At 43.8% G+C, this 27,752-nt stretch overlaps 1 protein-coding gene across 1 annotated transcript in view; it reads right to left on the bottom strand.

Annotated features, from left to right (window-relative positions):
• LOC126473496 (serine/threonine-protein kinase SMG1) overlaps positions 1 to 27,752 on the bottom strand; it is a 353,891-nt gene that overhangs the window by 147,895 nt on the left and 178,244 nt on the right. The window contains exons 24-26 of the mRNA XM_050100581.1: positions 25,788 to 26,146; positions 24,522 to 24,748; positions 1,337 to 1,650 (exon numbers count right to left, since the gene is read on the bottom strand). Of these exons, the coding sequence (XP_049956538.1) occupies positions 1,337 to 1,650; positions 24,522 to 24,748; positions 25,788 to 26,146 (900 nt within the window). The remainder of the gene's footprint in view (positions 1 to 1,336; positions 1,651 to 24,521; positions 24,749 to 25,787; positions 26,147 to 27,752) is intronic.

Genomic DNA, 27,752 nt, shown 5'->3' with positions numbered 1-27,752 from the left:
GGTCGGGCAACAGTAGGGTACGCAGGGGAGGTAGGACAGGCAAGGAATTGACACACTCGTCGCACCATGAGGATTTTCTGCCGGATGGCGAGCGTTGGTTCCCCTGCCTCAGCACACAGGCTGGGGATGGGACTGGTACGGAAGGCACCAGTGGCCAGCCTGATACCCTCATGGTGTACTGCGTCATGAATCTTCAGATACGAAGGCCTCGCTGACCCATACATGGTGCATCCATAGACAAGACGCGACCGGAAGAAAGCCCTATAAAACTGCAGCAGACGTGCCCGATCTGCTCCCCAGGACCAATGGCTCAGACACTTCAAAATACTCAGTGCCTTCAGGGCCCGCACCTTCAGGTCTTTAAGGTGCGGCAACCATGACAATTTGGAATCAAAAGTGAGGCCCAGGAACCTCACAGTGTCTCTAAAAGGAAGAATGGTGTCCCTCAGACGCAATTCAGGGGAGGTAAAAAGAGGTCGAGAACGATTAAAATGCACACACACACATTTCTCTGCAGAAAAGGTAAAACCCGTCTTCGCAGTTCATGCCTCTAATCGCTTTATCGTAAGCTGCAACTGCCGACTAGCAGTGACAAGACCGGAGGAAGAACAGAAAACAGCAAAATCGTCCACAAACAGGGAGCACTGGGCAGGACTCCGGATAGTGGACGTGATACTGTTAATGGCGACGTCAAGGAGGGTGACACTTAGAACGCTTCCCTGAGGAACACCATTCTCCTGCACATACAAATCAGACAGCACATTACCAACCCGATATCAAAAGAGGAGGTGGGAAAGAAAGGACCGAATGAAGATGGGGAGATGGCCATGAAAGCCCCCACTGATGGAGTTGATTGAGGATAAGGCGGCGCCAAATAGTGTCATACGCATTATTGACGTCAAAGAATACACCTAGACAATGCTGGTTACATAGGAAGGCCTGCTGGATGGCCGCCTCAAGCAGGGTCAAGTTGTCTATAGTTGAACATCATCTCCGAAAGCCACACTGAGAGTGGCTAAGGAGCTGGCTGGTCTCCAGCAGCCAAACCAGGTGACAGTTGACCATGCATTCCAATGTCTTCCCGACACAGCTCGTCAAAGCAATGTTCCAAAAAGACTGCTGAACATGTGAGCTTTCAGCCAAAAAGCATTCTTCTAAGGTAGACAAAACACAGACATTTACGCAAGCACAACACCCACACCCATATGATCACTGTCTCTGGTACCAAGCTAGACTTGAATTTAAATATACTTTTATGCTACTATGATACTACATGCTATTTAAAAATCAAAGAATGGCCACACTACAGAGACAGTATACTGTTATCAAAATGCACCTCAATATCCTCTTCATCTGCAAGGGCACGTGTCTGACCTAGGATAGAGTAAACTCTGTCAAGATCGTGCCCTGCAATACCAGAGGGAACAAGAGCTTGCACTGCCAGCCTGTCAGCTTCTCCGAGTTGTCCCCCACCAGCTCTCCCAGCAATGTCAACTGCTCGCCGTCCCCAACGGTAACACCACGCTCCGAGCTGTCCCCACGCTTTTGCCAATGTAGGACATACGGACACACTTAGCTGGAGTAGTTGTCCCACAACTGTCTCTGCTGCCGGTACCACTTGAGTGCCATTCTGCAGCACTGTGCTGCAATCTGTAATGATAAAAATATAATTAATTACATGTGTAGTATGCACTGGTTACAATAAATTCATACTAACTTTTCTTAGCAGTTTTCTAATTTTATCCATGGGTTCGCTTATTTCTCAGTGAAATTGATTGATTGATAATGTGTGGTTGCAATAGCCAGACTGTATAAATGGGCAAGAGGAAAAAATCCCCAGACTTCCCAGTTAAAAACACACTTATTCCTGGGTGAAAATACACTTTTTCCCAGGTGAAATTGCTTTTTTCCATGTTAAGTGACATATTTTCCCTTGGAACTGTAAGACTTATCAACTCTATGAATGGTAAATGTTTTATACGCCAGTGTAGAACTTACCAGCACTTTAGGGGTGTGGGTGTGGGGGTATTAGGGGGGGGGGGGAGGGGGGGGGGAGCAAGGGGGGGGGAGTAGTTTGGAGAGATCTTTGATGCACTGCAATGTGTACACTGCATATTTTCTTATTACAGAAGTATAAATACGAATTCCACCGAATACAGCACAGTAGCTTCCGAAGCACTAAAATTGGGATTGAAATGCACTTTTGTTAGCCAGTCATTGCTCATCATGTGATCTCGCCAGCCAATGACAGCAGATATTCAGAGCATAGGATGTGACGTAGTCGGCCAACAACAACAACAACAACAACACTGCTGTTAAGCAGCATGAACAAACAAATATCAGACACAAAGTAACCAGTGAAATAGATAGGAAAAGCCGGAAATCGACCCACGGCACTAGCTGTATAGCCACCGAACAGTTCTAATTCGTCTCAAGTCAAGGAAGAGCTGCTTCTGACAGACAGTATGTTTACGACACCGACCTAGACCTATCTTTATGGCTGGACACTCTGCAAAATACAAACCTGCACCCCAAAGAAGAATCACACAAGGGCAGCAACTACGAAATAGCGCATGGAAAGCACTGAATAGATTAAGAACAGGAATCGCAAAATGCAACTGGTCAAGTGCGGCTACTTTGAAGGTGACTAGAATGAATGTGGAGCAACACAGATGAATGAACATTTGCTCTTGTGCCCACGGGTGGAGTTTATTTGCAAAGTAGAAGATCTATTTTTGTGCAATGGTGAGGCCATTAAAACTGTAGAGTTTTGGAAGACGAGAATTTAGATGTTTTTGCCTGGACACGGAAAGTAAAGCAAGTCAGTACACACACAGAAAATTTAATGGCAGGGGCAGACCGTGGAAGGGCACGACTGCCAAACCACTCAGCCTTTCCGCATATTTCCCCCACCGCCACATCACGCTGTCTGAGCACAAGGACGAGAAGGAAGAGTGGAAAACTGCAAATGCGCCGCATTTAAACCACAGTGCAGCCACATTGCCTACAACTTCGTTTTATATTTCACATTTTACAACATCACAAACAAAACAAATTTTCAGTGTTATTTAATCCTTTTTGGTACACTGAAGACATACTATAATTTTCATCTGGCACATGGACAGACAGACACAGACAATTTCACAGGGTTACGCACTCAAATTGCCATATAATTGTGCTTACTTAGTTTCATAATCAAAAAAAGGTCTCTCAGGCCAGTATGTCAAATCAAAATATTTTGCCATGTTTGCATGCTCATTATGGAGACTTGGAAACTCTACCTGAGAAAAGCAACGTAGACATCCTGGGCAGTTTTAACATAAAATATTTGTTGTTACATCTGGAATTACCCTGCAGGTCGGTCAGTTACATCTGCAAATGCACAGGGGCGCTTTCAACTGAAACTGTAAACGGTCTCTAAAACAGATGTAAGTCTGACAGTGTCTTTACACAACATTCATACAAACTATTCAAACCTCGTCTATTCTTTACGCCAGCGTGCTTAGGAAAATTGATTGTCACAAGTGCACCTTCGACAATGCAATTTTCTTTTTAAATGCAGTCTATTCTGAATGTTCTAATTTTCGTTCTTGTACTCCTACTTCCTTCATAAATTCAACAATATTGAGTTTTAAATTGAAAAATCATTCCAGGCATGCCCCTTAACCAATGTACTTTGCAGTAACATATGAAGAGTCTACACTCTCTATCAAGTTACTCTGAAAACTTTGCAACCGGCACGGCAATAATACACATGACTTCTTAACTTTTAATGTTCATACTATCAATTTCTGCATAAGAGCACAACCTAAAATTGTGGCAGCTGAATATTTCTGGCAAGTGCGATTATAAATTTCACTGCTGTGCACCAAACATGTCATGGGTTACCTGGCTGAATAAATATTCCATCAAGCACTTCAACTTTCCCACAGAAAAGCCACTTAAGTGTGAAATTGCTCAAGAACTCACTTCGAACTTTTTTCTGAAAGATAATTATACTTTTTGCCATCATTATTGCATAACTTGTAATCTATGAAAGAACTAAAATAAATATGTGTTATCCTTCAAGATATATCAAACATAAATGCTTGCGTAAAATTTTACATAGTGTCATATATGGCTTGTCTTCCGAACTTAAAATTCTTTTAAGTGGCTTTTCCTCAAAGAGTTAGGTTTTGAATAAGATTCAAGAATGCCATGATATAAGAAATTCATGGTACATTCTCACAAGTAACATTAATTCATCTAGTGTAAAAAGAAATTTACTTTGAAAATAATGTTTCTGAAATTGCTATTGATTACGTTTTCTCGTGGCCTCTTAAAAACGCAAACAGTTGTGATGTCATGCTCATCGAAAGCCTTTTTTTTTTTTTTTTTGTGCAAAAATGACTAGGGTCATATGTGCCCGTCAGACCTTAGAATGCCAAGACGAAAAAGAAGTTAAAAGCAATTACACATTAAGCCCAATTAACAGAAGGTAAGACTGATAAAACATGGATTTCCCCTTAGAGAAAGCTCCATAAAACATGCCAGAGAGACAACGGAGGTCCTGAACTAAAGATTAAATGTCCTCCGCCATATTGCTGTTGTTGTTGTTGTTGTTGTTGTTGTTGTTGCTGCTGCTGCTGCTGTTGTGGTCTTCAGTCCAGAGACTGGTTTGATGCAGCGCTCTTCATGCTACTCTATCCTGTGCAAGCTGCTTCATCTCCCAGTATCTACTGCAACCTACATCGTTCGTAATCTGTTTAGAGTATTCATCTCTTGGTCTTCCTCTACAATTTTTACCCACCACACTGCCCTCCAATACTAAATTGGTGATCCCTTGATGCCTCAGAACATGACCTACCAACCGATCCCTTCTTCTAGTCAAGTTGTGCCACAAATTTCTCTTCTCCCCAATTCTATTCAATACCTATTCATTAGTTATGTGATCTATCCATCTAATCTTCAGCATCCTTCTGTAGCGCCACATTTCGAAAGCTTCTATTCTCTTTCTATCTAAACTATTTACTGTCCACGTTTCACTTCCATACATGGCTACACTCCATACAAATACTTTCAGAAATGACTTCCTGACATCAAAATCTATACTCGATGTTAACAAATTTCTGTTCTTCAGAAACGCTTTCCTTGCCATTGCCAGTCTACATTTTATATCTCCTCTATTCCAACCATCCTCAGTTATTTTGCTCACCAAATAGCAAAACTCATTTACTATTTTAAGCGTCTCATTTCCTAATCTAATACCCTCAGCATCACCCGATTTAATTCGACTACATTCCATTATCCGCATTTTGCTTTTGTTGATGTTCAGCTTATATCCTCCTTTCAATACACTGTCAATTCCGTTCTGACAAATAAAAGGTAAAATGCAGTGGACAGCCCACGCATCGTTTGCTAAAATGGCTGAGATCTTAGATGGCAAACGTAAATTAGAACATAAGCGGCTAAAAAAGGGCGTTCAGTCAGGAAATGGCAAATTGTCGAAGGTTGATGACAATGAGCATAACGTAGTAGGGTATCAACACTTAACAAATGGAGATGGTTGGTTGGTTTATTTAAAAGAGGGGGAAGGGACCAAACTACAAGGTCATCAGCCCCTTGTTCCTAACAAAGCAATGCCACAAGTATGAGACTAAAACAGACGAGACACACAACACAAAACAGCAAGAAAGGAAAAAACCACAAGAATGAAGGAAAGGCAACGAACACTACAAGAAGCAAAAGAGGACAAGATAACAACAGAGATGCCAGAAACAGAAGACAATAAAACAAGAAAGCAGATTACAGTGGCTGGCCAACCATGAGAATAAAAAGGAAAAGCCAGCCACTCTGCAACACATTAAAACCTCCACCTCAAAAGCACTAGGGTGGAGGACACAAAGGTACAAAAGGACATGCGCTAAAACTTAGATCAAATGATAAAACCCGCCCTGATGAATAAAAATTAAAACTACATCAGCCAATGAGACGTTGTCAGATAAAATGAGTGGCAATGAGTCCGGCAACCCATAATTTTGTCACTGGGCAGTCAAAGTGGGCCGGTGGACCTGAATATGGGCCACTGTCAACCGGAGACGGGTCTTCACAGCACAAGAGGTAACTGTGGATCACCCAAGCTTGGCCAATGCGGAGCCAGCAGAGGACAACTGATTCCCTGCGAGAGGCCCGCACAGAAGACTTCCTCACATTCAATGTCTCCTTAATGACACACAGTTTGTTGTGCGTACTGTTATGCCATTCTGTCTCCCAAAGCTGAAAAACCCTGCAGTGTAAGTCAGAACACAGGTCAGGTTCAGAGATGCCCATCTCCAGAAGTGGTTTTCGCGTAGCCTGTTTGGCCAGCCTGTCGGCAAGTTCATTGCCTGGGATGCCGACATGTCTTGGGGCCACACACAAACATCACTGAACGATGGGACTAGTCCAGGTCACAGACTGACTCCTGGATGGACACCACCAAAGGATAGCGAGGGTAGCACTGGTTGATACCTTCTAGGCTGCTGAAGGAGTTAGTACACAGAAGAAACCATTCCTCGGGGCATGAACAGATATACTGAAGTGCACGAGATATGGCCACCAGCTCTGCAGAGAATACACTGTAACCATTGGGCAAGGAATGCTGTTCAATATGGCCTCTGTGGACAAAGGCGAAGCCAACATTACCATCAGGCATCAAGCCATTGGTGTAAACCACTTCAGAGCCCCAGAACACTTCAAGAATTGAGAGGAAGTGACAGCGGAGAGCCGCAGGGTTAACAGAGTCCTTAGGGCCACGCGAAAGGTCCAGGCGAAGCTTCGGCCTACAGCTACACCATGGAGGAGTACGTGAATGGACCTCGAGGACAGGTGGTGAAGGGAAGGACTCCAGTTCAGACAGAAGTGATCGTACGCGAACCGCAATCGTTAGTCCTGACCTGGGCCGCCTATGACGGAGGTGAACTGTAATGGCTGGGAAAAGAAGACGGTAATTCGGGTGCTCAGGAGAGCTATGAATGTGTGCAACGTAACTGACGAGCAGTTGTGCACGTCTGACCTTCAATGGAGGGACTCCAGCCTCCACCAGTACACTTGTCACCGGACTCATCCTAAAAGCTCCTGTCACTAGTCGAACTCTGCAATGGTGCAATGGGTTGAGCTAACACAGTGCTGAGGGCAAATGGCGATGGCTGAAACTACAGTGCCCAATATGCAAGCTACACAAAATGATCTTACGACGAGAGGGCTGAGGGGAGTTCGACCAAGTAGCTGGGAGAGGTTTAATTCCCCAAAGCTTGTTCCCATGACAGAAGGAATGGAAAAATTAGCAGGTTGAGCTGAGAGGACTGCAGCCTTGGCAGCAGTGTCAGCAGCCTCGTTTTCCGTCAGACCGACACACAAACATTACTGTGGCTCCATCAAGAGTGATTAAGTGGAAGCTTTCTTGGACCCACTGCACTAAGGGATGTACTGTGTACAGCACACAACGAATCTGAAGGGCACAGAGAGTTGGAAAAAATGACAACTGAAAAGCCTGTGTGGCTAGATGGACTGCATGGCCTGATACAGGGTGAAGAGCCTGCTGTAAATACTGAGCAGTGTTCCAGAAGCCAATACTGAAATTGGTCAGTGCCAATGACGAAGGCACACCCAACATCACGGTCAGTCCAAGAGCCATCACTGTACACGAAGATGCTATCACTAAGTGGTGTGCGAAAGTTGAGAAACATACAGCAATAGATTGAATCTGGAGTAGTGTACTTGGGAAGCGAATACAGTCCAAAGTGAACATGGACCACGGACCACTGCACAAAGCCAAGGTACTGAAGGGTTCACACCCCTCGGTAAAGTGGCAGGTAGCATGAAGTCAAGCTGGCAGAGCAGTAGCCAAAAGCGAACTCCAGGAGGTAACAGAGAAGAGGGACACGCCCCATACTGGCAGTCAAAGTAGGCATCAAAGGAGGAGGTATAGGATAGGTGGCCTGACTTTGCAGACAAACGGTAGGCATATCCACTGAGGACAACATCACGGTGGTATGACTTCGGTAGTTCAGCAGCTTCTGCACACATACTGTCAACTGGGTTAGTCTAAAAGGTGCCAGTGGCCAAACGGATGCCATAATGGTGGATGGCACAAGATGGACAGAGTCGTAGATGCATAAAAGAAACGCCCATAGTCTAGTCTAGAATAGAACAGGGATAAGTACAAACAGAGGAGGGTGTTCTGATCCACTTTAACTGAGGACACACAGGACGCTGAGAGAGCATGTAACATGGAAGAGCAACAGACCCAAGATGAAAAACTAGTGCGCCACCAGAAATTCATACAACCGGTTTTGTTTATGGAAAAGCAAAAGCCATTGTTGATTCTCCACAAGTAAAGACAATCGAGACATCACTGAAGGCACCACTCAAGGAGACAAGTCAGAGTATAACTGCAATAGATCACAAAATCATTAATGAAAAGGGAGCCAGAGATGCCCGGTGGGAGTCAGGCCATAAGAGGATTCATGGCAATAGCAAAGAGGACGAAGCTCAGGACAGAACCCTGAGGCACCCCATTTTCCGACAAGGCAGAATCCACACATACCTTGAAAACTCGATCTTTTAAAAATTCCTGAAGGAAACGGGACAGGCGGCCTTGAAATCCCACATGCAAAAAGTACAGAGGATACCAGTTCTCCAGCAGGTGTCTTAGGCTCTCACCAAAACAAAAACACTGCCACAGTGTGGTGCTTCTGCATAAAACCATTCATGACATGGGTTGATAACGTGACTAAATGGTCACCTGAAAAACAGTGTACTCAAAATTCACGTTGTGCAGTGATTACTAGATTGCGAGATTTGAGCCAACATACCAACCCGCGAATCATACGTTCCACCACCTTGCAAAAACAGCTGGTGAGAGAAACACGACAGTAACTAGAAGGAAGGTGTTTGTCCTTACTGGAGTTAGGTAAGAAAATGACAACGGCTTCACTCCAGTATCTGGGAAAAGTGCCAGCTGCCAAGATGCAATTGCCCACAAGAGAAAGGTGCTGAATGTGAATACTGTCCAACCCTGGGGCAGAAGATTGTGAGAAAGTGAGAGTGTAATCTAGCTCCCACAGTCATGGCGGCATTGTAGAATTCATGATTCTGGGAGGAGAAAGGTATCACCCAGGCTTCCTCCATTCATTCCTGACGGAGGAGGGCAGGGCGATAGTGGATGGAGTTTGAAATCTCTGCAACATAGAACTAGTAAATGAAATCCAGCTAGCTTTTTTGCTATCACAAAGAATGCAATGACATTGCACATGCAACTGTCAATAATGAGTGCAGTTTGCCATCATAGGCTGACTGTTAAAAACATTGAGTGCACATCTTCGGGCGTGAATTGGACCATGACACGCGTTAGACCAGCAAGGAACCGGGACACGGTGCGGTAAAGATGAAGTGCAATGAACGGAATGTTCTGTGGTGGTAAGGATAACTTTTGTAAGGTATTCTACCTGGCCACCACAACTGGGGAAATTATTTTCATCGAAGGTTGTCAGGGAAGAGTAAAGCCTCCAGTTGGTCTTAGAAAGCTGCCAGTAGGATTTACACAAAGGTGGGATAGGGCAGTGCAGAATGAGAGGTCCAAAAAGTAATAGGTGTGCATGGAGTCTGAAAGGAAAGTGGGTGTTCCAGTGTTAAGGCAGATAAAGTTGAGTTGATTGAGAAGGTCAGCCAAGAGGGCAACTCTTGGAAAGGTTCTGGGAGAGCAACAAAGGTGTGGTGTGCATTAAAGTCATTGAGCAGTGAAAAGGGGTGAGGGAGTTGCCCAATAAGCTGAAGGAAGCATGCCCTGGTGACACCAAATGATGGAGGGATGTAGGTGGTACAAAGAGAAAAGATGGTGGACTTCTCTGAGCCCTTCCAGTTAGAGGAAGACTCGGGTGGTGTTTGGCTGGAGGGACGGAGGAATTCTTCACAGGAGAGGCTAGAGGATCCTGCTCCATGAGATCTACTGAGGCACTGGCATTTACACTGAGTTTTCCAGCAGGTTCCAGGGCAGAGAAATGGTTGGCGGTGCGCACCAGTGAAATGGTGCGCACCAGTGAAATGAAGAACGGCTTGGTGAAGGCATCTATCACATGGCAACTGTCGAAGACCCTTTGCCTTTGTGTGGTTTCTTGGAACCTTAGAGGTTGGCTGATGAAGATTCAGGTGTTTGTTGGCTGGAAGGACACAAAATGTCTTAGTGGGAATATTCCTTCTGTCATTTCCAGCCTGCCAGTTGAGTAGGGTCATAGACGAAAATTTGGTGGCTTGCAGCACACTCGAGGAGAAGGAGACAGGGATGCTACCGCAGCAATGGGTGATCTTATAACCAAGGTGCTGAATCTGAGGTTTAAAGTCAGTTTGGTCATGTCCTTTATGGAGCGAGGTGTAGTACGAATGGTACTGTAAGTGCCAGATGGTAAAATGCAAGGCTTCCAACTAGCCAACAACTTGCAAGTGACAGGGTAAGGCACTTTTTCCTTTTCCTGGCCTCCTGTACTGCTTGCTCGTCAGCATACACAGGACATACTAGAGAGGAGGCTGTATGGTTACCACTGCAACTGATACAGCAGGGAGAAGATGATGGGCAATCACCCTTGTGAGCATCCATACCACAAGAAGCACATTTGGCCAGGTTTTGACAGGACATCCAAGTGTCGTTGCAGCGCATCAGGTTTGGAACATGTGTTTGTTTTGTATTGTTTTGTTTTAAGGTGCAAAAACAACTGGGGTCATTTGCGCCAAAGTCAAAGCTATAGAACTCTAAGACAGAGAGGAGTTAAAAAAACGACTATACATCACTCAGAACTGACATATAGTAGACAGCTAAAAACAGGTATGTGGAAAAAGGACTAAAAAAAGACACCATAGAGAATCGGAAGTCCAAAATTAAAAATTAAATGGCCACCGCCATCTTGCTACAATGGATAGAAAATAAAACGCGGTCAACAGCCCATACGTCATTTGCTAAAACAGCCGATAACTCTGACCCCAAATCCATACGGGAAAGTAAAAGGTCAACATGGACATTCTACCAGGAAGTGGCGGACAGTTAAAACTTGGGCGCAATGTGTACAAAGTGGTGGGGTAGTGCCACTTAGCAAATGCCGATGCTTAAAAAGGCAGTGCCCAATACGCAGCCGAGTTAAAATAACCTCCTCCCAGTGGATGGGCCGAGAAGAGGTCATCCACGCCGCTGGGAGAGGCTTAAGGGGACACAGTCGCGAGGGAACTCCAATAAGGAATCAATGCTAAAACGAGCAAATGTCAGGTACACTTTCTGAAGTAACTAATGGAGATAAAGACCTGAAACTTTTACAGTGTACAGCTGAAACATCATTCTCAAATCACATAAAAATGGTTAATGTATTTTATATATTTCATGAGTAATCCTTTTTCGTTCTATAAGGCAAAAAACTAAAACTTTTCTAAACACCTTGGAGCTTGTAAATCTGTTCTTTTTATCACTAATGGTCTATTTTTTAATCTAATTAATCATCGTTTTATTAATAAGAGATACTGTAAGTCTGATGTCCATAGCAGTCATGTTTTTGAGAAAAGTGTACCAGAAGGTCAAAAAATGTAGTTTTGAGAAAAATGGTATTACAGTTTTACATGCAAGAAAGTAATGTACAATGCCATACAGACACTTTTAAAACATTCCAGGGCTATACTGTGGCTCAACTTCTTGATCTTTATCTTCTTTTCTTTGATCTTCTGGCTATCCTGGCCTCCTTGGTAGCATTTCCTGCAGAAATATCAGCATAACGGATATGGTCCATGTCAATCTTTTTCATTCCCCTTCCAGTATTGATACCATCCTTTGTTCCCAAGAGTCTTAATACATCAGTCTTCTTTGACACACCAGCATTGAAGCACATCACTGCATCATGAACACCAAATTTTAGTGTTTCTTTTCTAACGAAAACAGTTTTTGGTAGCCTTGTCCAAATGACAGAATTCAAACTTTCATTTGGGTTTTGAGTTTTTCCATGGAGAAACTTTTTCAAGAGCTCTTGTTGGCTAAGGTCTCTGAAAATGGGTTTCACAGCTAGCAGGATTTTTTCTGGAATTGAATGTTTGTGCTTATAGCTGGAAGATGCAGCTAGGTTGTTGAATTTGCACCAGCTGTCAGGTCCCCGTGGGCAAAGGTTATGTTGTGGTTCCTCATCTGCTGAAATTTTATGAAAGAATATAGCCCAGATGGCTCTCCTCATTGCTTCTACATTGTTGCAGTTATTTCTAATGGCCATACCATAATAAGTCTGGATCCTGTCTATTTCAGCCTTTGTCAGGCCCCCTTTACCACCTAACTTTTTTTCCTTACATATCTTTAGAAGTCGTGATCCCATTCTTTTATGTACATGTCCTATACATTCCAGTTTATTAATTTTGACTCTAGGCCCATAAGGTTTATCTTCTACCACTTTCTCATAAGCCTTACTGTCCCCGTCCCCAAGATAGTCTGTATAGAGGATACCTCTTGACTGCACAGACCTTTTGAAAATGTTAGCAACACCAGCCACTTCCATGCCTCCACTAGAACCATCACAGTCCTTTTTGCACACATGTTGTATAGTGGGAATTTTGCTACAGATGTCACAGAACTTAGTAATAATTTCAATATCCAGAACCTACCCAGTATCAAAAGAAATTGCTGACACAATGCCATTTAGGGATGTATACCCACGTTTCTGAAATTTGCCTTGGGTCAGATTTCGTATCACTCAACTGAACTGCTTCTTTGGCTGCTTTCAACATTGTAGATTCACTTACCTCAGCTACAACTGCACCAATAGTCTTGTCGTAAACATCAAACTTTCTTGGAGGTGGAGGAATGTTCATCACTGCACAAAGAACAGCACCTGCACTTCGCCCTTTTCCAATAGATCTAAGTGCATACACTAATCTTATACTGTTTTCATAGAATCTGCTTCTTGTTACGTGGGATGACATTGTATTGACAGTACAGCTACATTCCAAACATGTCAAAACTAAATTACAAACAATTCCCTCGGTTTTCACCACATCTTCGAACAAAGTAACATTTCCACCACAGTTTTTACAATTTGTGTGTTTTTCGATAAGTTCACGTTATAACCTCATGGAGATCAGAATGTTTGTGTCAGTAACAACAGAAACACTGTTCACACCATATATTGCATTGTCACGCATTTGAGAGGCACTTGGAAAACCGGCAGCACCTAGAAGCTTCTTGCTTGAAGCACTGACACTCGCACTGACTTCACTTTCAATATTATTTTCTACCCTCTGTTCAAAACTAGCAGTTTCGCGGTTTATTTTTACACATTTATTTCCACGAAACTTAGGCTTATATCCAAACTTCCTTATTCTACCCATTGTGTTATAACGTTTCACAAAATCATTACATTTGTATCACCAAAACATAAGCAACTAGGATGAAGAAACTGACAAATGATAGTCGACAATGCAGACAGGCTGGCAAACATCAGAATAACAATTCTCTCTTGTAACCAAAATAAAGAGTATTTATATCCGTGGAACATGAACGATTGTTGTACTATAGTCAATGCTGATTACTGCGCAAGATGCAGCAAAAATGGACGTGGCGCTAGTTACCATGCTTCACAAACAAATTAATAACTCCGAATCTAATAATCAGATTTGTATGAAACAAATGGCATTTTGTAGCCAAATAATTGGAGCATATATTAAGACTGAAAAAAAAAATTGATTTTTTTGAGCCTGTTCGTGACTGTGTCCCCTTAACAAGCAGGAGCTCATTCCCATGAAGGGAGGACGATTGGCGATGCAAAAAGGGACACCACCTCATGACTGATGACAACACAGAGATCATTCGAGGGAATATAGGTACTCGCAGGCTGATGTACGTGGACTGCAGGCTTGGCAGCAGTGTCAGCAGCCTCGTTTCCTGGCAGACCAACATGACCAGGAACCCACAGAAACATCACACGGCTTGACCAAGATTGAGCAGTTGATAGTTTTCCTGGACCCGCTGTACGAGGGATGGGCAGTGTACAGCACACACAGACTGTGAAGGGCACTGAGTGAGTCTGAGCAGAGGACACAATTGAAAAAGGCTGTGTCACCAGATGTACTCCATGGCCTGATACAAGATGAAAAGCGCTGCTGCAAATAGGGATGAGTGTGCCAGAAACCGATATCTAAAGACACGAGTGTCAATTACAAAGGCACACCTGAATCCACGGTCAGTCTGAGAAACATCAGTGTATACAAAGGAACGATCGCAAAGTTCCACGTGAAGGTCGTAAAACTGACAGCGATAACCGAGGCTGGAGTACTGTCCTTAGGAAGTAAATGAAGACCAAGGATAACATGGGCTGTTTCACGAAGCCAAGGTGGCAAAGGGTTCACACCCACCGGGAAAGGTGCACGTACTGCACAGAAGGACGAGCCCCATTCTGAGGATCAAAGGAATCATCAAAGAAGGAGGCATAGGATGGTCGGCCACGCATGGCAGACAAATAGGCATGCATACCTGCTGAGGAGAAAGTAATGGCTGTAGGACATTGGTAGTTCAGCAGCTTCAGCATACAGGCTCTCAACCGGGCTGGCGTGAAAGGCGCCTGTGGCCACCGGATGCCACAATGGTGGATAGTGTTAAGATGGCGTAGGAGGCATGAGCGTACAGATGCATAAACAAAGCACCCATAGTCGATTTTCGAACAGACAAGGGACTGGTACAAACAGAGGAGGGTGGCTCAATCGGCACCCAGGAAGTACCATTGAGGACATGTAGGACATTGAGGAACTGCGTACAGCAGGCTGCCAGGTAAGAGACATAGGAGGACCAAGAGAGTTTCTTATCTAGCATGAGCCCAAGGAATTTCGTAGTTTCAACGAACGGAAGTGCAACAGGCCGAACATGTAAAGATGGTGGGAGAAATCACTTGTATTGCCAGAAATTCATACAGACAGTCTTGTAAGTGGAAAAGTGAAAGCCATATTCAATGCTCCAGGAGGAAAGACAATCAAGACACTGCCGAAGACACCACTCAGTGAGACATGTCAGTGGAGAACTGCAATAGAGGGCAACATTGTCAACAAAAGGGGGGGAGCCAGAGATTCCCGGTGGGAGACAGGCCACGATAGAGTTAATGGCAATAGTGAAGAGGATGACACTCAGGATGGAACCCTGAGGCACACAGTTTTACTGGATAAAGGTGTCCAACAAGGCAGAACCCAAACACACCCTGAAAAATCAATCTTTTAAAAATGACTGAAGGAAACAGCAGGCGGGAACAGAAGCCCCACGTGTAAAGAGTACGGAGGATACCTGTTCTCCAACATGTGTTGTAGGCCTTCTCCAAATCGAAAAACACTGCCACAGTCTGGGATTTCGGCAGAAAATCTTTCATGACGGGTGGACAAAGTAACGAGATGGTCAACTGCAGAATGCCGTGCTCGAAATCCACACTGTGGATTGTTCAGTAATTTGCAAGACTTGAGCCACCATACCAGCGAAGCACGAGCCATGTGTTCGATCACCTTTCAAACGTAGCTGATAGGAGAGATGGGATGGTAGCTAGAAGTAATGTTTTTGTCCTTACTGGGCTTAGGTATGGGTATGATGGCGGCTTCACACCAGCATTTGGGAAATGTGTCCTCTGCCCAGATGCGGTTGTACGTGTCAAGCAGAAACTGCTTGTCTGCAAGAGAAAGGTACTGCAACATCTGAATATGGATGGCGTCCGGCCCTGTGGTGGAAGATCGGGATGAACAGAGAGCATGATCGAGCTCCCTCATAGTACAAGCAGCATTGTAGCTATCACGATTCAGAGAAGGGACAGATATCGCCTGAACCTCCTCCACTCATTTCTACTGGAGGAAGGCAGGGTGATAGTGGGAATAGCTCAAACCTTCCGCAAAATGGTGGTCCAAAGTGTTGGAGATAACAATAGGGCCCACAATAACATCGTCTACTACTGTGGGGCCAGAAATGGGGGAATGGATCATGGTCCCAGAGAGCCATCAGAGGTAGGCCCACATGACAGAGGAAGGTGTGGAACTGTTAAAAGAACAAGTGAAGGAAATCCAGCTAGCTCATTTGCTATCCTGAATAACGCGACAACACTTTGCACGCATCTGTTTATAATGAATGCAGTTTGCCACCATAGGATGACTGTTAAAAGCGTAGAGAGCACGGCTCCGTGCGTGAATTGCATTGCAGCACGCCTCAACCCACCAAGGGACAGGGAGACAACATGGTAAAGAGAAAGTGTGAGGAATGCAGCATTCTGCAGCAGTGAAGATAACGTTGGTGAGATAGTTCACCTCATCATAGCAACTGGGGAAATCGTGTTCTTCAAAAGTCACCAGGGAGGAGTAAAGCTGCCAGTCAGCCTCAGTAAGCTGCCATTTGGGCGTGCATGCAGATGGAGTAGGATTCAGCAAACAGAGTGCACACAGGAAATGGTTGCTTGAGTAGGTGTCAGAAGCAGCACTCACGACTGGGCAGTGCAAAAGGATAGGTCCAAATGAAAATAAGTGTGTGAGGAGTCTGAAAGGAAAGTGGGTGCTCCAGTGGCAGAAGAGGTTAAGTTGGTTAAGAAGTTCAGCCAAGAGGGCAACTCTTTGACAAGTCCTGGGAGAACCTCACAGAGGATGATGCACATTTAAGTCACCGAGTAGCAAAAATGGAGGAGGCAGCTGCCCAATAAGCTGAACGAAGTCTGCCCTGGTGACATCAAATGATGGAGGGACATAAATGGTCAGAGGGAAGGTCAGAGAGATGGGTTGACTATGAGCAGCGTGACATGCCCATGAGATGGAATGCCAACCTCAGGGGGAAGGTCAAAACGAATCGGGAAGCAATGAGAAAGCTCAAAGCGGTTGTGAAGGCGCAATTTTGTTTCCTGAAGACAGAGTACAAAGAGGGATGCTGCGGTGCTAAAAGCAGCCGTAAATCCTCCTTGTGGGACCAAAGGCCACGAACGTTCCATTGGAGGACAGTCAAGACGAGGAAGAGACGTAGGAGTATCAACTCTGCAGCCTCTGAGTGACAGCTGGTGTAGAGTCGCTACTACATGGCACAGAAGCAGGAGGATCCTGCTCCAAGGGGCCACAGAAGCATCGGTATGCTTGTGCGGGCAGTCTGTGGAGTCCAACGCTGAAAAACGGTTGGTGTTGCACACCAGCGATACAGAGGCTGCCGACGCTAGGGTACCACACGGTGACACCATCGAAGAGGATCTTCAAGTTGGTGAAGGAGAAGATCGTTTGCCTTTGGTGGACTTCTCCGAGCCCTTCCAGTTAGAGAAAGACTCGGGTGGTGTTTGGCTGGAGGGACAGAGGAATTCTTCACAGGAGTACTCCTTCTGCCCTTTCCGGCCTACCAGTTGTGTAGTTGGTGGCTGAATCCCTTGAGGCGAGAGTTGGACTGCTTGTTGCACAGCTGGAGGGGGGGATGGTGATGGTACCTTGACACTGGGCGATTTCACAACTTCAGAGGTGAATTTTAGGTCACATGTCTGCGTGTCCAAGTCCTTCATGGAGTGAGGGGTAACAAGAACAAAACTGTAGGTACCAGATGAGAAGCCACAGGGTTTGCAACTAGCCAGTAACTTGCGAGCAACTGGGTAAGGCACCTTCTCCTTTAGCCAGATCTCTTGAACAGCCTGCTCATCAAGACACGCAAGACAATCCCAAGACGAATCAGCACAGATGCCATTGCAGTTGATACAGCGAGAAGAAGGAGGTGGACAATCGCCCTCATGAGCATCCCTGCCACAGGTGACACATTTGGCTTGGTGTTGACAAGACATTCTAGTGTGGTTGAAACAATGACACTGGTAGCAGCGCATCAGGTTGGGAATGTATGGCCAGACTGTGATAATTTCATAGCCTGCATTGATCTTGGATGGAAGCACTACTCTATCAAAGGTGAGAAAGAGAGTATGGGTGGGCACTAAGGAGGAATCAACCTTTTTGATTACACGATGGACGGCAATGACACCCTTATCAGAGAGGTAAGGCTGGATTTCTGCTTCGGTTAGACCATCGAGCAGCCTGGGTAGAATTCTAAGTTCTATGGGCCTTGACACAAACAGGGTAGCTGTGGAGAAGCAAGGCAGCTAGCAGTTGTCGTGCTTGAGTGTCACAAGTGGTCTCCAATAGCAAAGTGACATTCCGTACATGAGAGCAGGATTTCACATGGCCTGCAATTGCATCAACACCTTTATAAAGAATCAGCAGATTTACTGTGGCAAAAGACTGACCGTCTTCTGTACGTGAGACCACAAGGAACCGTGGTGCAGCAGGAAGGGTCTTTGAATCATTAGCCTCATTACGTTTGTATTTTGTAGATGCTGAGTGGGAAGATTGACTCATCGTGAGGAAATTCCCCATGATTGGCAGTGTCTCCAATGGCACACTCCTTCCATCTGGGAGGCCCCTTTCACAAGGGGGTGCACTCGCCTTAGGTGATTATTCACACCTCAGGTCACACCTCCTGAACACCTGACAGAGGGACCAATTGGCAATTTGGGAATGTTACAGCTCAGGCATTCACCCCTCCCTGGGCCTGGCCTGTACCAGGGGGTACGTGCAAACCCTACCTGTCGACCCGTGGCTGGGAACTACGCATTACCCAGTCACCTGTTACACATCAGACACGTGGGTCGACCTACAGGAGCGCACAGGGAGGAAGAAGAAAAAGAGGAACCTCATACGCCAAAGCAGAGGAACGAGAGAAGGGAAACAAAGAAAGGAAAAGTGAGCGTAAAACAAGTGAGACTGTTCTTAAAGTCACTGACAGAATGCAGAACATTCCCAATAATACCCCTGACATGTTCCCCAAGGGAGAGGAAAAAGAATAGCAAGAGGATAGACATGCAGCACAGAAGGGAAAAAATTCCACAAAGGCTGGGGACCCATGGTAGCCAAGCACGAACCCACCAAAGAGTGGCAAGCCCTGGGGGAGTTGGAACGTACGGTTGGACCATGACAGCATCATAGTCTGCTCTGATCATTGCTACTCTGTCAAATAAGAGAAAAAGAGTGTGTGTAGGCACGAAGGATGCGTCAACCTTTTTCATCACCCTATCGACTGCAGTGTTGCACTGAAAGAGAGGTGAGTTTGGTTTTCTCCCTCAGTCAGGCCATTGAGGAGCCTAGTGTAAATAACACCATGGGAAGAATTCAGTATTCGATGGGCCTTGACATGAACAGGTTAGCAATGGAGAAGCTAACCTGCAAGCAATTGTTATGCCTGAGAATCACAATTAGTCTCCAAAAGCCAAGTGTCATTGCATAAATAACAGCAGGACTTCAAAGGGGTGGCAATTGCATCAACATGTGTCCGAATAATAAATGGATTAACCGTAGCAAAGGACTGACCTCCTTCAGTATGTAATACCACGAGAAACCGAGGTGCAGCTGGAAGAGTCTTGGAATCTTTAGCTTCATTCTATCTTCATTTGCAGACGTAGGCTGAGTTGGTGACTGGCTCATCACGCGAAAATCCCCCATGACTGCCAGCGTCTCCGATGGTGTGCTCCTTCCAACTCTGGGCTCCCCCTCAGAGTAGGGTTCACCTGCCTTAGGAGACTGTTCACCCCGCAGGTCACACCTTCCGAACTCCTGACAGAGGGACTAATTGGCAATTTTGGAAGGTAACAGCTCAGTCAATCACCCCTGGCTGTGTGAACCCTGCCTGTCTACCCGGGGCTGGGAATTACGTGTTACCAAGTCACCTTTTATGCATCAGATGTGTGGGCCAGCCTTCAGGAGCACACAGGAAAAAAGAATAAACAAAGAGAAACTTCAAACCCTACAGCAGAGGAAAGATATGAGACGTAGGATGAAGAAAGAAAGAAAAAAAGAAAGAATGAAAAAAAAAAAAAACATTGGAGGGACTTTTCTGATGTCCAACTACTGCAAATGGACACATTCCCAAAATATCCCAAACACGTTCCCCAAGGTAGGGAAAAAGAATAGCAGGAGGTCAGACAAGCAGCATGGATGGAAAAGGTGCTGCAGAGGCTGGAGCCCCAGGGTAGCCATGCATGAACTCACCAAAGACTGGTGAGCCCCACACCAGGGGGAGGGAGGGGGGGGGGGGGCAGGGGCTATCGAGCACAGTTTGTTGTTGCAAAGTGTTGCATAGTCTTCATCCCAAAGCAGACTATTCCAGCTCGTCGGCTGCATTTTGAGCCGCAGAGCACTCCCTGCTCCTGGGGGCCGTGTTGCTCGCTGTGACCATTCAAGTGGGCTGGCACGTGGTACGGCTGGCTGACACAGGCGGCAAGGCAAGCGTTTTGATGTGCTAGCTGCATCTTACAAGATCGACAACCTCATACTCTTAGCTGCTAAGACATGGTGACATGCTACACCAGGAAATATGATGTTCAGGAAATAAAAAAGAAACAATTGTTTTACAAGACTCTCCCAGCTGCACCTCGGTCCTCGTGGTATTACATACTGAAGGAGGTCAGTCCTTTGTTACGGTTAATCCATTTATTATTCGGACACATGTTGATGCAATTGCCACCCCTTTGAAGTCCTGCTGTTATTTATGCAATGACACTTGGCTTTTGGAGACTAATTGTGATTCCCAGGCATAACAATTGCTTGCAGGTTAGCTTCTCCATTGCTAACCTGTTCATGTCAAGGCCCATCGAATATTGAATTCTTCCCATGGTGTTATTTACACTAGGCTTCTCAATGGCCTGACTGAGGGAGAAAACCGAACTCACCTCTCTTTCAGTGCAACACTGCAGTCGATAGGGTGATGAAAAAGGTTTACGGATCCTTCGTGCCTACACACACACTTTTTCTCTTGTTTGACAGAGTAGCAAAGATCATAGCAGACTATGATGCTGTCACGATCGTACATGTGAATGATTAGCTGCCCTTTGCCCTGCAATGACAGATTTAAATTATTCAGATGCATAGTTATGTCAGCTAGGAAACCCAGGTCTGATATCCATTTTATATCTTTCAGACAACGTATTTCTTCCCCTTTCATTTCGAGAAAAAGAGAGATTTCCTCACGAATGGCAAAGAAAACAACAAGAACTTTTCCCCGACTCAACCAACGAACTGTACTGCGGTAAGGTATATCCCCATACTCCGCTTCCATATCTTTCAGGAATCCTTTGAACTGGCGATGATTCATACTGTGATGCCGCACAAAATTCATACACTTCACGACATCTTTCATTACGCCACCTAGTTCTACTGTTTCAGCACACAGTGCCTCTTGGTGAATAAAACAATGAAGAGTCAAAATGTCTTTCCCGAATTCGTCCCCGAGTTTATTTTTCAAACGAGAAGCAAAACTTTGACGACGCCCAATCATTTGTGGTGCACCCTCTGTCATTACAGAATGGAGCTTATCCCACGGCAAATTCATATTGTCCACTGATTCACAAACAGCTTCAAAAATGTCACGTCCTGTTGTGGTGTAATTGAGTGGTACCACATCCAAGAGTTCTTCAGTTACTTGCAGCTCCATGTCGACACCACGGACAAAGACTGCAAGCTGAGTCCGATATGTCAGTGCTTTCGTCAAGCGCTAGTGAAAATACAACAAACCTCTCCACCTTTTTCCAGAGCTGTGTCTCTAAATCCACTGCCATGTCCAGGATTCGACGAGACATTGTTTGTTTCGACAGACAAACCCCTTCAATTGCCTGCACCTCCCTTGGAAACAAACATTCTGCAACTGCTACCATGCACGATTTTACGAGTGGTCCCACCCAAAACGGCTTGCCACCCGTCGCAATGATGTGAGCGACCCTGTAGCTTGCTCGAATTGCAAATTCAGTAGTGTTTTCTCCACTCTCATTCACCTGCAAATTATAAACGCATTACAGAACACGAACTATGTTGCATGTTTTGATACCCTCCATATTACGAAACCATTTTTAAACTTACGTCTCCTGGTATGTCGCTCTTAAGCCTGGCTACCAGTTCTCTGTGTGCAATGCCTTCTACCTGATTGTAGTGCGCTGAGTGAAGACGTGTATAATATCGTCGTATGTTGTACCTCTTAGCAGAATTAAATACTTTATGACATACATAATACTTTATGACATACAAGACACTGCAGACGACCATCCCTCTCAATGAATAGAAAGGTATCCTCCAATAGAGGTACAAGGCTCCCGCAGCTAGTCATAGCTGTCACTGAACATGGATTATTGTATTAGTTGCAGGTGCATGCGGCCAGGGGGCAGTGAGTTCGCATTCACTGCTTTCACAACAAGAAAGGAGTACTACAAACATATTTGTTATCTCCAAAGAATTTCCCTGCTGAAGATCGTCACAGTGAACAAACTAGAGAAAATGTGAAAACTGGAGACTGGTACAAAGTAGAATATAATGGTAAATTCTACACTGGAGAAGTACACGTAATTTTTGGAAATTCTTACCTAATGAGTGCAATGGAGTGTGCTGCTCACTACTGGAAATGACCTGCAGAATTGGATGAAATTCTGTACATGTAGAACAAAATTACAAAGAAATTTAATCCACCTGATGTCAATGTAAGAGGAATTTTCAGTTTTTTGACTTTTAACTGGATTTACTTTTTACATCATGCTCTTAGAATTTTTCACAGTGTTTAAAAAGTGAAATGTTAATGTTAAGTTTATCTTATTTGGTAAATAATGCTATATTGCTTCCAACAATAAGACGCAAGTAACACGAGTTGCCTAACATCATGTGGCTTGCATTTTTCAATACAATATACTACAATATTTTATACAGAATAACTATTTTTAGAAATCTGTAACTGTGTCATTTGAAAGCCAACCTAATACACATTTTCTGTGATAAAGACCAGATCCATACTCCAAATATTTAGAGATCGCTTTTGACTTAAAATGTACGTTAACAACAGGATGTCCCAAATTTGTAACATGAGTTACAATATAAATTACATTCTAGTTCTGTAATTTTAATGCTCTTCCCTGCTTAAATATTAATTCAAGATCTTTGCTTGAATAACAGAATATAATATGATTATTTACAAAAGGAAATATAGGTTTGTAGATTGATAAAAAGTCAACATAATAAAACTTATTTCATAATGTAACTTGAGTCACCATTGAACCTCCCTTGCATAGTTCATGAGGGACCTCTACAAGCACATACATTCAATGTATACCTCCCTTGCACTATAATAACAGTCTCCAATTTCTGTCCAAAGCGAGCGCATGCACGACATAATGACTCGTCATAGACAAAAATTAGTGGCATCACATTAGAATGTCAAGATTTATTGGAGATCCTTTCAATTACATTCCATGTGTAATAAGACAAATTCCTTAGACCAAAACAAGCCAAAATTATGTGTCATTCAGTTTTGTACCACTTGGCGTATGTGGGCAGGAGCACTGTGTTGCTGAAGAAATATAGTGTTGCAGATGCCCCTCTTTCTATCCAAGAATTCGCAGTTTTCACACTAAAGTTCATTTGAATTTATTTTGTAACTTTTAAAAAATGGCAGGGAGGAGGGGGGATAGATACCCACACAGGACACAGCACTTAGGACATGAAGACTGGCTACAAATTTTGTTCTGGCAACAATGAGGATGTCTGCTGGACTTTGTGGAAGTCTACTGCTATTTCTCTGGTTGATTTTTGCACTCTACTGTGAAAATCTTTATAAGAGAAGAATCTGATTCATCCTGCAGTATTATTTTTCAATGAACACAAGATCAAACTGCAGTGACTGACTGGCTTCATCCTAAAAATCTCGAAGCATATGTATTACCTTGAACACGCAGGATATGTATCCAAATTTTATGTCATTGATTCACTTACATGGATGATCTGTGCTAATGACTGTATCAATTGCATTGGATTCTCTTAAATATGTGCACTGACTCTTTCAATGAATTCAGAGAAAGTTATAAAGTGGTATTTACAGTGACACTTTCTTGATAGTACACTGTAATCATTTATTACTATTCTGAAGCAGATTAATCGTCGGTAAAGCAGAAGCCAGACAGATTCATAGATTCATAGGAAGAATCCTAAGGAAACGCAGTCCGAAAACAGAGGAAGTAGGTTTAGGTACACTTGTCTGCCCACTGCTTGAATACTGCTCACCGGTGTGGGATCCATACCAGATAGGGTTGATAGAAGAGAGGAAGAGAGAGAGAGAGAGAGAGAGAGAGAGAGAGAGAGAGAAGATCCAACGGAGAGCAGCGCGCTTCGTTACAGGATCATTTAGTAATCGCGAAAGCATTACAGAGATGATAAACTCCAGTGGAATACTCTGCAAGAAAGACACTCAGTAGCTCGGGCAAAGCAGGGTGCCAACCACCTCTGGTAGAAGACCATCTGATGGGAAATTCTAATTTGAATTTGTCTGTATTTTAGTGAGGTGTACATCTACCCAGCTCCATTGTCCTGGCAACTACTGCTAAAGAAGACTGTTTTTGTCCTTTATCGTAACATGCTCATAATCTCTCTTACATACACACACACACACACACACACACACACACACACACACACACAACTGAAGACATAGAAACACTTACTTTGTAAGTCTACACCATGAGGTCCAATTGGAATTGGTCCCAGCTGACACGCTAGTAACTGCAATATGGAATCACGAGTGTTGTCCATTACTGAGTGACCTTCCTGGAGCCATTTGGCAAATGTGAGAAGAATACGTGCTGTTCTTTCAGCCCCTTCTGTTCTTGGCAAAGGCTGTTGCTGTGCTGCTATCACACACACATTTAATGCTTCCTCACGTTGATCACAGCTGAAAATTATAATACTTATAAATGACATAACAATAATGCACATATCAAATAACAAAAAAATTCAAATAATATTACTTTAGATGACGGATCAAAAACACATCTCAAAATATCAAAAATTTACTACTACTCAAAATATGAAAATAGTCCAATGTTAATGTCTTAAAGCCATTCTAAGTTTCTAAAAGCTCTGTGATGCCCATTTAATGCCTTCCACACAAATTAAGTAGGTTTTCCTTACAATGTAAGACACTAAAAACCACTTCCATATCCCCAGTAAAACATTTCTTTCTTGTTTTGAACATTTAGATCAGTTGCAGTATATTTCACTTCAAAAATCACACACACTTGATACACCAACACGAATTTATGGGATTAGACAGAAGCCCAAAGATTAGAGTTTATTTGTTTATTCAGCACACTTCCACTGACTAATGAGTTAAGGTTTATCCATGAAGAGAGAAATCAAGAGATGTGATGAAAGCCAAATGACAAAATTCACATAAGTAAAGGTAACTGGTAAGTTAACAGACATCATATACAAGACACAGGAAAGTCATTATGCTCTGAATGGCCACACTTTCTGTTTGGAAGAGCATGAATGAGAGTAGACAAAACCAGTGCTGACAACAGCACAATTTTCTTCGTAGTGACCAATCTATTTCCACATAAATCTATTTTGACAAGAGCAGTAGCTTTATCCACTGTGGGAGTACATGCACAAGAGTCCAGGAAATGACAAACAGATGTCAAGTAGGTTCAGAGTCTGAAATTCATCCAATCTTTATCTCAGGAGGGACAAATCTGTAGTAACCGGAAAGAATTACCTTGGATCATCTAACAAAACCTGATCGGAGCAGCCAGCCCTTCTGCACCCTGTAATTTTATAGTTTTCTCAAGCAATTTTTGTACGTACCAGGTATGCAAATACATGTCTCCTGTTTGTCACCAGATAACTGAGAAGTGTATTTGCAACAGATCTACTGGGAAAGCCTGAAAAGTCACTAACACGAGTTATGGTTACTTCAAGCAACTACTTACCTGTACAATAATTTTGCTATTTCAGAACATGCACGAGCTTTTTCAGCATCCCAAGGCAAATCAGAGTCAGCAGCAACACGGCAAGCTATCTCCAACAATCCACCACTATCATGGTTTGTCAATATTTGCCACCTGTGTGCTGCATGCTCAATTAACAATCTCTGAGCCAATGCTAAGTTGCCCTCCTTGCGAGCAACACGAGCAGCTGTCAGTCTCATTTGGTTTAACACTTCAAAATTTCCTGTATCATCTGGATTTGTACCGTCATTTACATCAAGTTGCTCCAATGTATGTGCCCACCATAAAGCACGACAAAGGGCCCAAGAATTAGTCTTCTCCAGACTCTCATCACTACAAGTCTGAAATAAGTAGATCAGTCAATCAATAACAATAATTATAATAACAATTACAAAATAAAATTCAGTTGACAGCTGCAAATGTGTGTTTATTTTGCTTTACCTGTTTTGACAAACTAATTTGTCATCTTCATAAGCTTAGCATTAATTTAGTAGATGTCCATATCTCGTTCATTAAAGAATATTGGTTTAGCAGATGTCAATATCTACTTCACAAAAGAAGATTCTGACATCTGGTAAAAAAAATTTTAAGCTCCTGAAGATAATTTGTCGAAAGCGGTAAAGCAAAAAATTTGCAACTAACAGCAATTTCATTCTGAAATAACAATACAGTTGCTGAAAATTAACAGCTACGAATAAAATAATAATTTCCAAACAGGCATACCAAACACAGTTATTGAAATGAAAATATTCTGTAATGAAGTGCCAAAGAAATTGTTTATATATAAACAGGCAGAATGTGGCGCTGCGGTCAGCAATACCTATATAAGATGAAAAGAGCCTGGTGCAGTTGGCAGATCGGTTGCTGCTGCTACAATGGCAGGTTATGAAGATTTAAGTGAGTTTGATACATGGTGTTACAGTCTGTGCACAAGCGATGGGACACAGCACCTCCATGCTAGGAATGAAGTGGGGATTTTCCCGTACGACCATTCCATGAATGTACCATGAATATCAGGAATCCGGTAAAACATCAAATCTCCAACACCGCTGTGGCCAGAAAAAGATCCTGCGAGAACAGGACCACTGACAACTGAAGAGAACCGTTCAACATGACACAAATGCCTTCCGCAAACTGTTGCAGATTTCAATGCTAGAGCAGCAACAAGTGTCGTCGTGTGAATCGTTCAATGAAAATTATCAATAAGGGCTTTTGGAGCTGAAGGCCCACTTGTGTTCCCTTTATGAATGCACAATACAAAGCTTTACACTTAGGCTGGGCCCATCAACACTGAGATCGGACTGCTGATGATTGGAAACATGTTGCCCGGCTGGACGCGTCTCATTTCAAATTGTATCGAGTGGATGGATGTGTACAGGTATGGAGGCAACTTCACAAATCCATGGACCCTGAATGTCTGCAGGGGACTGTTCAAGCTGGTGGAGGCTCTGTAATAGTGTAGGGGATGGGCAGTTGGAGTGATAAGGGATCCTCGATACATCTAGATATGACTAACAGGTGACACACAAATAAGCATCCTGTTTGATCATCCGTATCCATTCATGTCCATTGTGCATCCCAATGGACTTAGGTAATGTCAGCAGGACATCCCACACATCCAGAATTGCTACAGAGTGGCTCCAGGGACACTGTTCTGAGATTAAACACTTCCACTGGCCACCAAACTCCCCATATGTGAACATTATGGAGCATGTCTGGAATGCCTTGTAATGTGCTGTTCAGAAGAGATATCCACCCTCTCATACTCTTACAGATTTATGGACAGCCCAGCAGGATTCATGGTGCCAGTTTCCTCCAGCACTACTTCAGGCATTAGTCAAGTCCATGCCACATAGTGTTGCAGCACTTCTATGTACTTGCAAGGGCCCTACACAATACTACGCAGGTGTACCAGTTTCTTTGGCTGTTCAGTGTAGAATGCACTGG

Source organism: Schistocerca serialis, chromosome 4 (assembly GCF_023864345.2).
Source record: "Schistocerca serialis cubense isolate TAMUIC-IGC-003099 chromosome 4, iqSchSeri2.2, whole genome shotgun sequence".
NCBI lineage: Eukaryota > Metazoa > Arthropoda > Insecta > Orthoptera > Acrididae > Schistocerca > Schistocerca serialis.
This window is presented reverse-complemented; position numbering and strand designations above follow the sequence as displayed.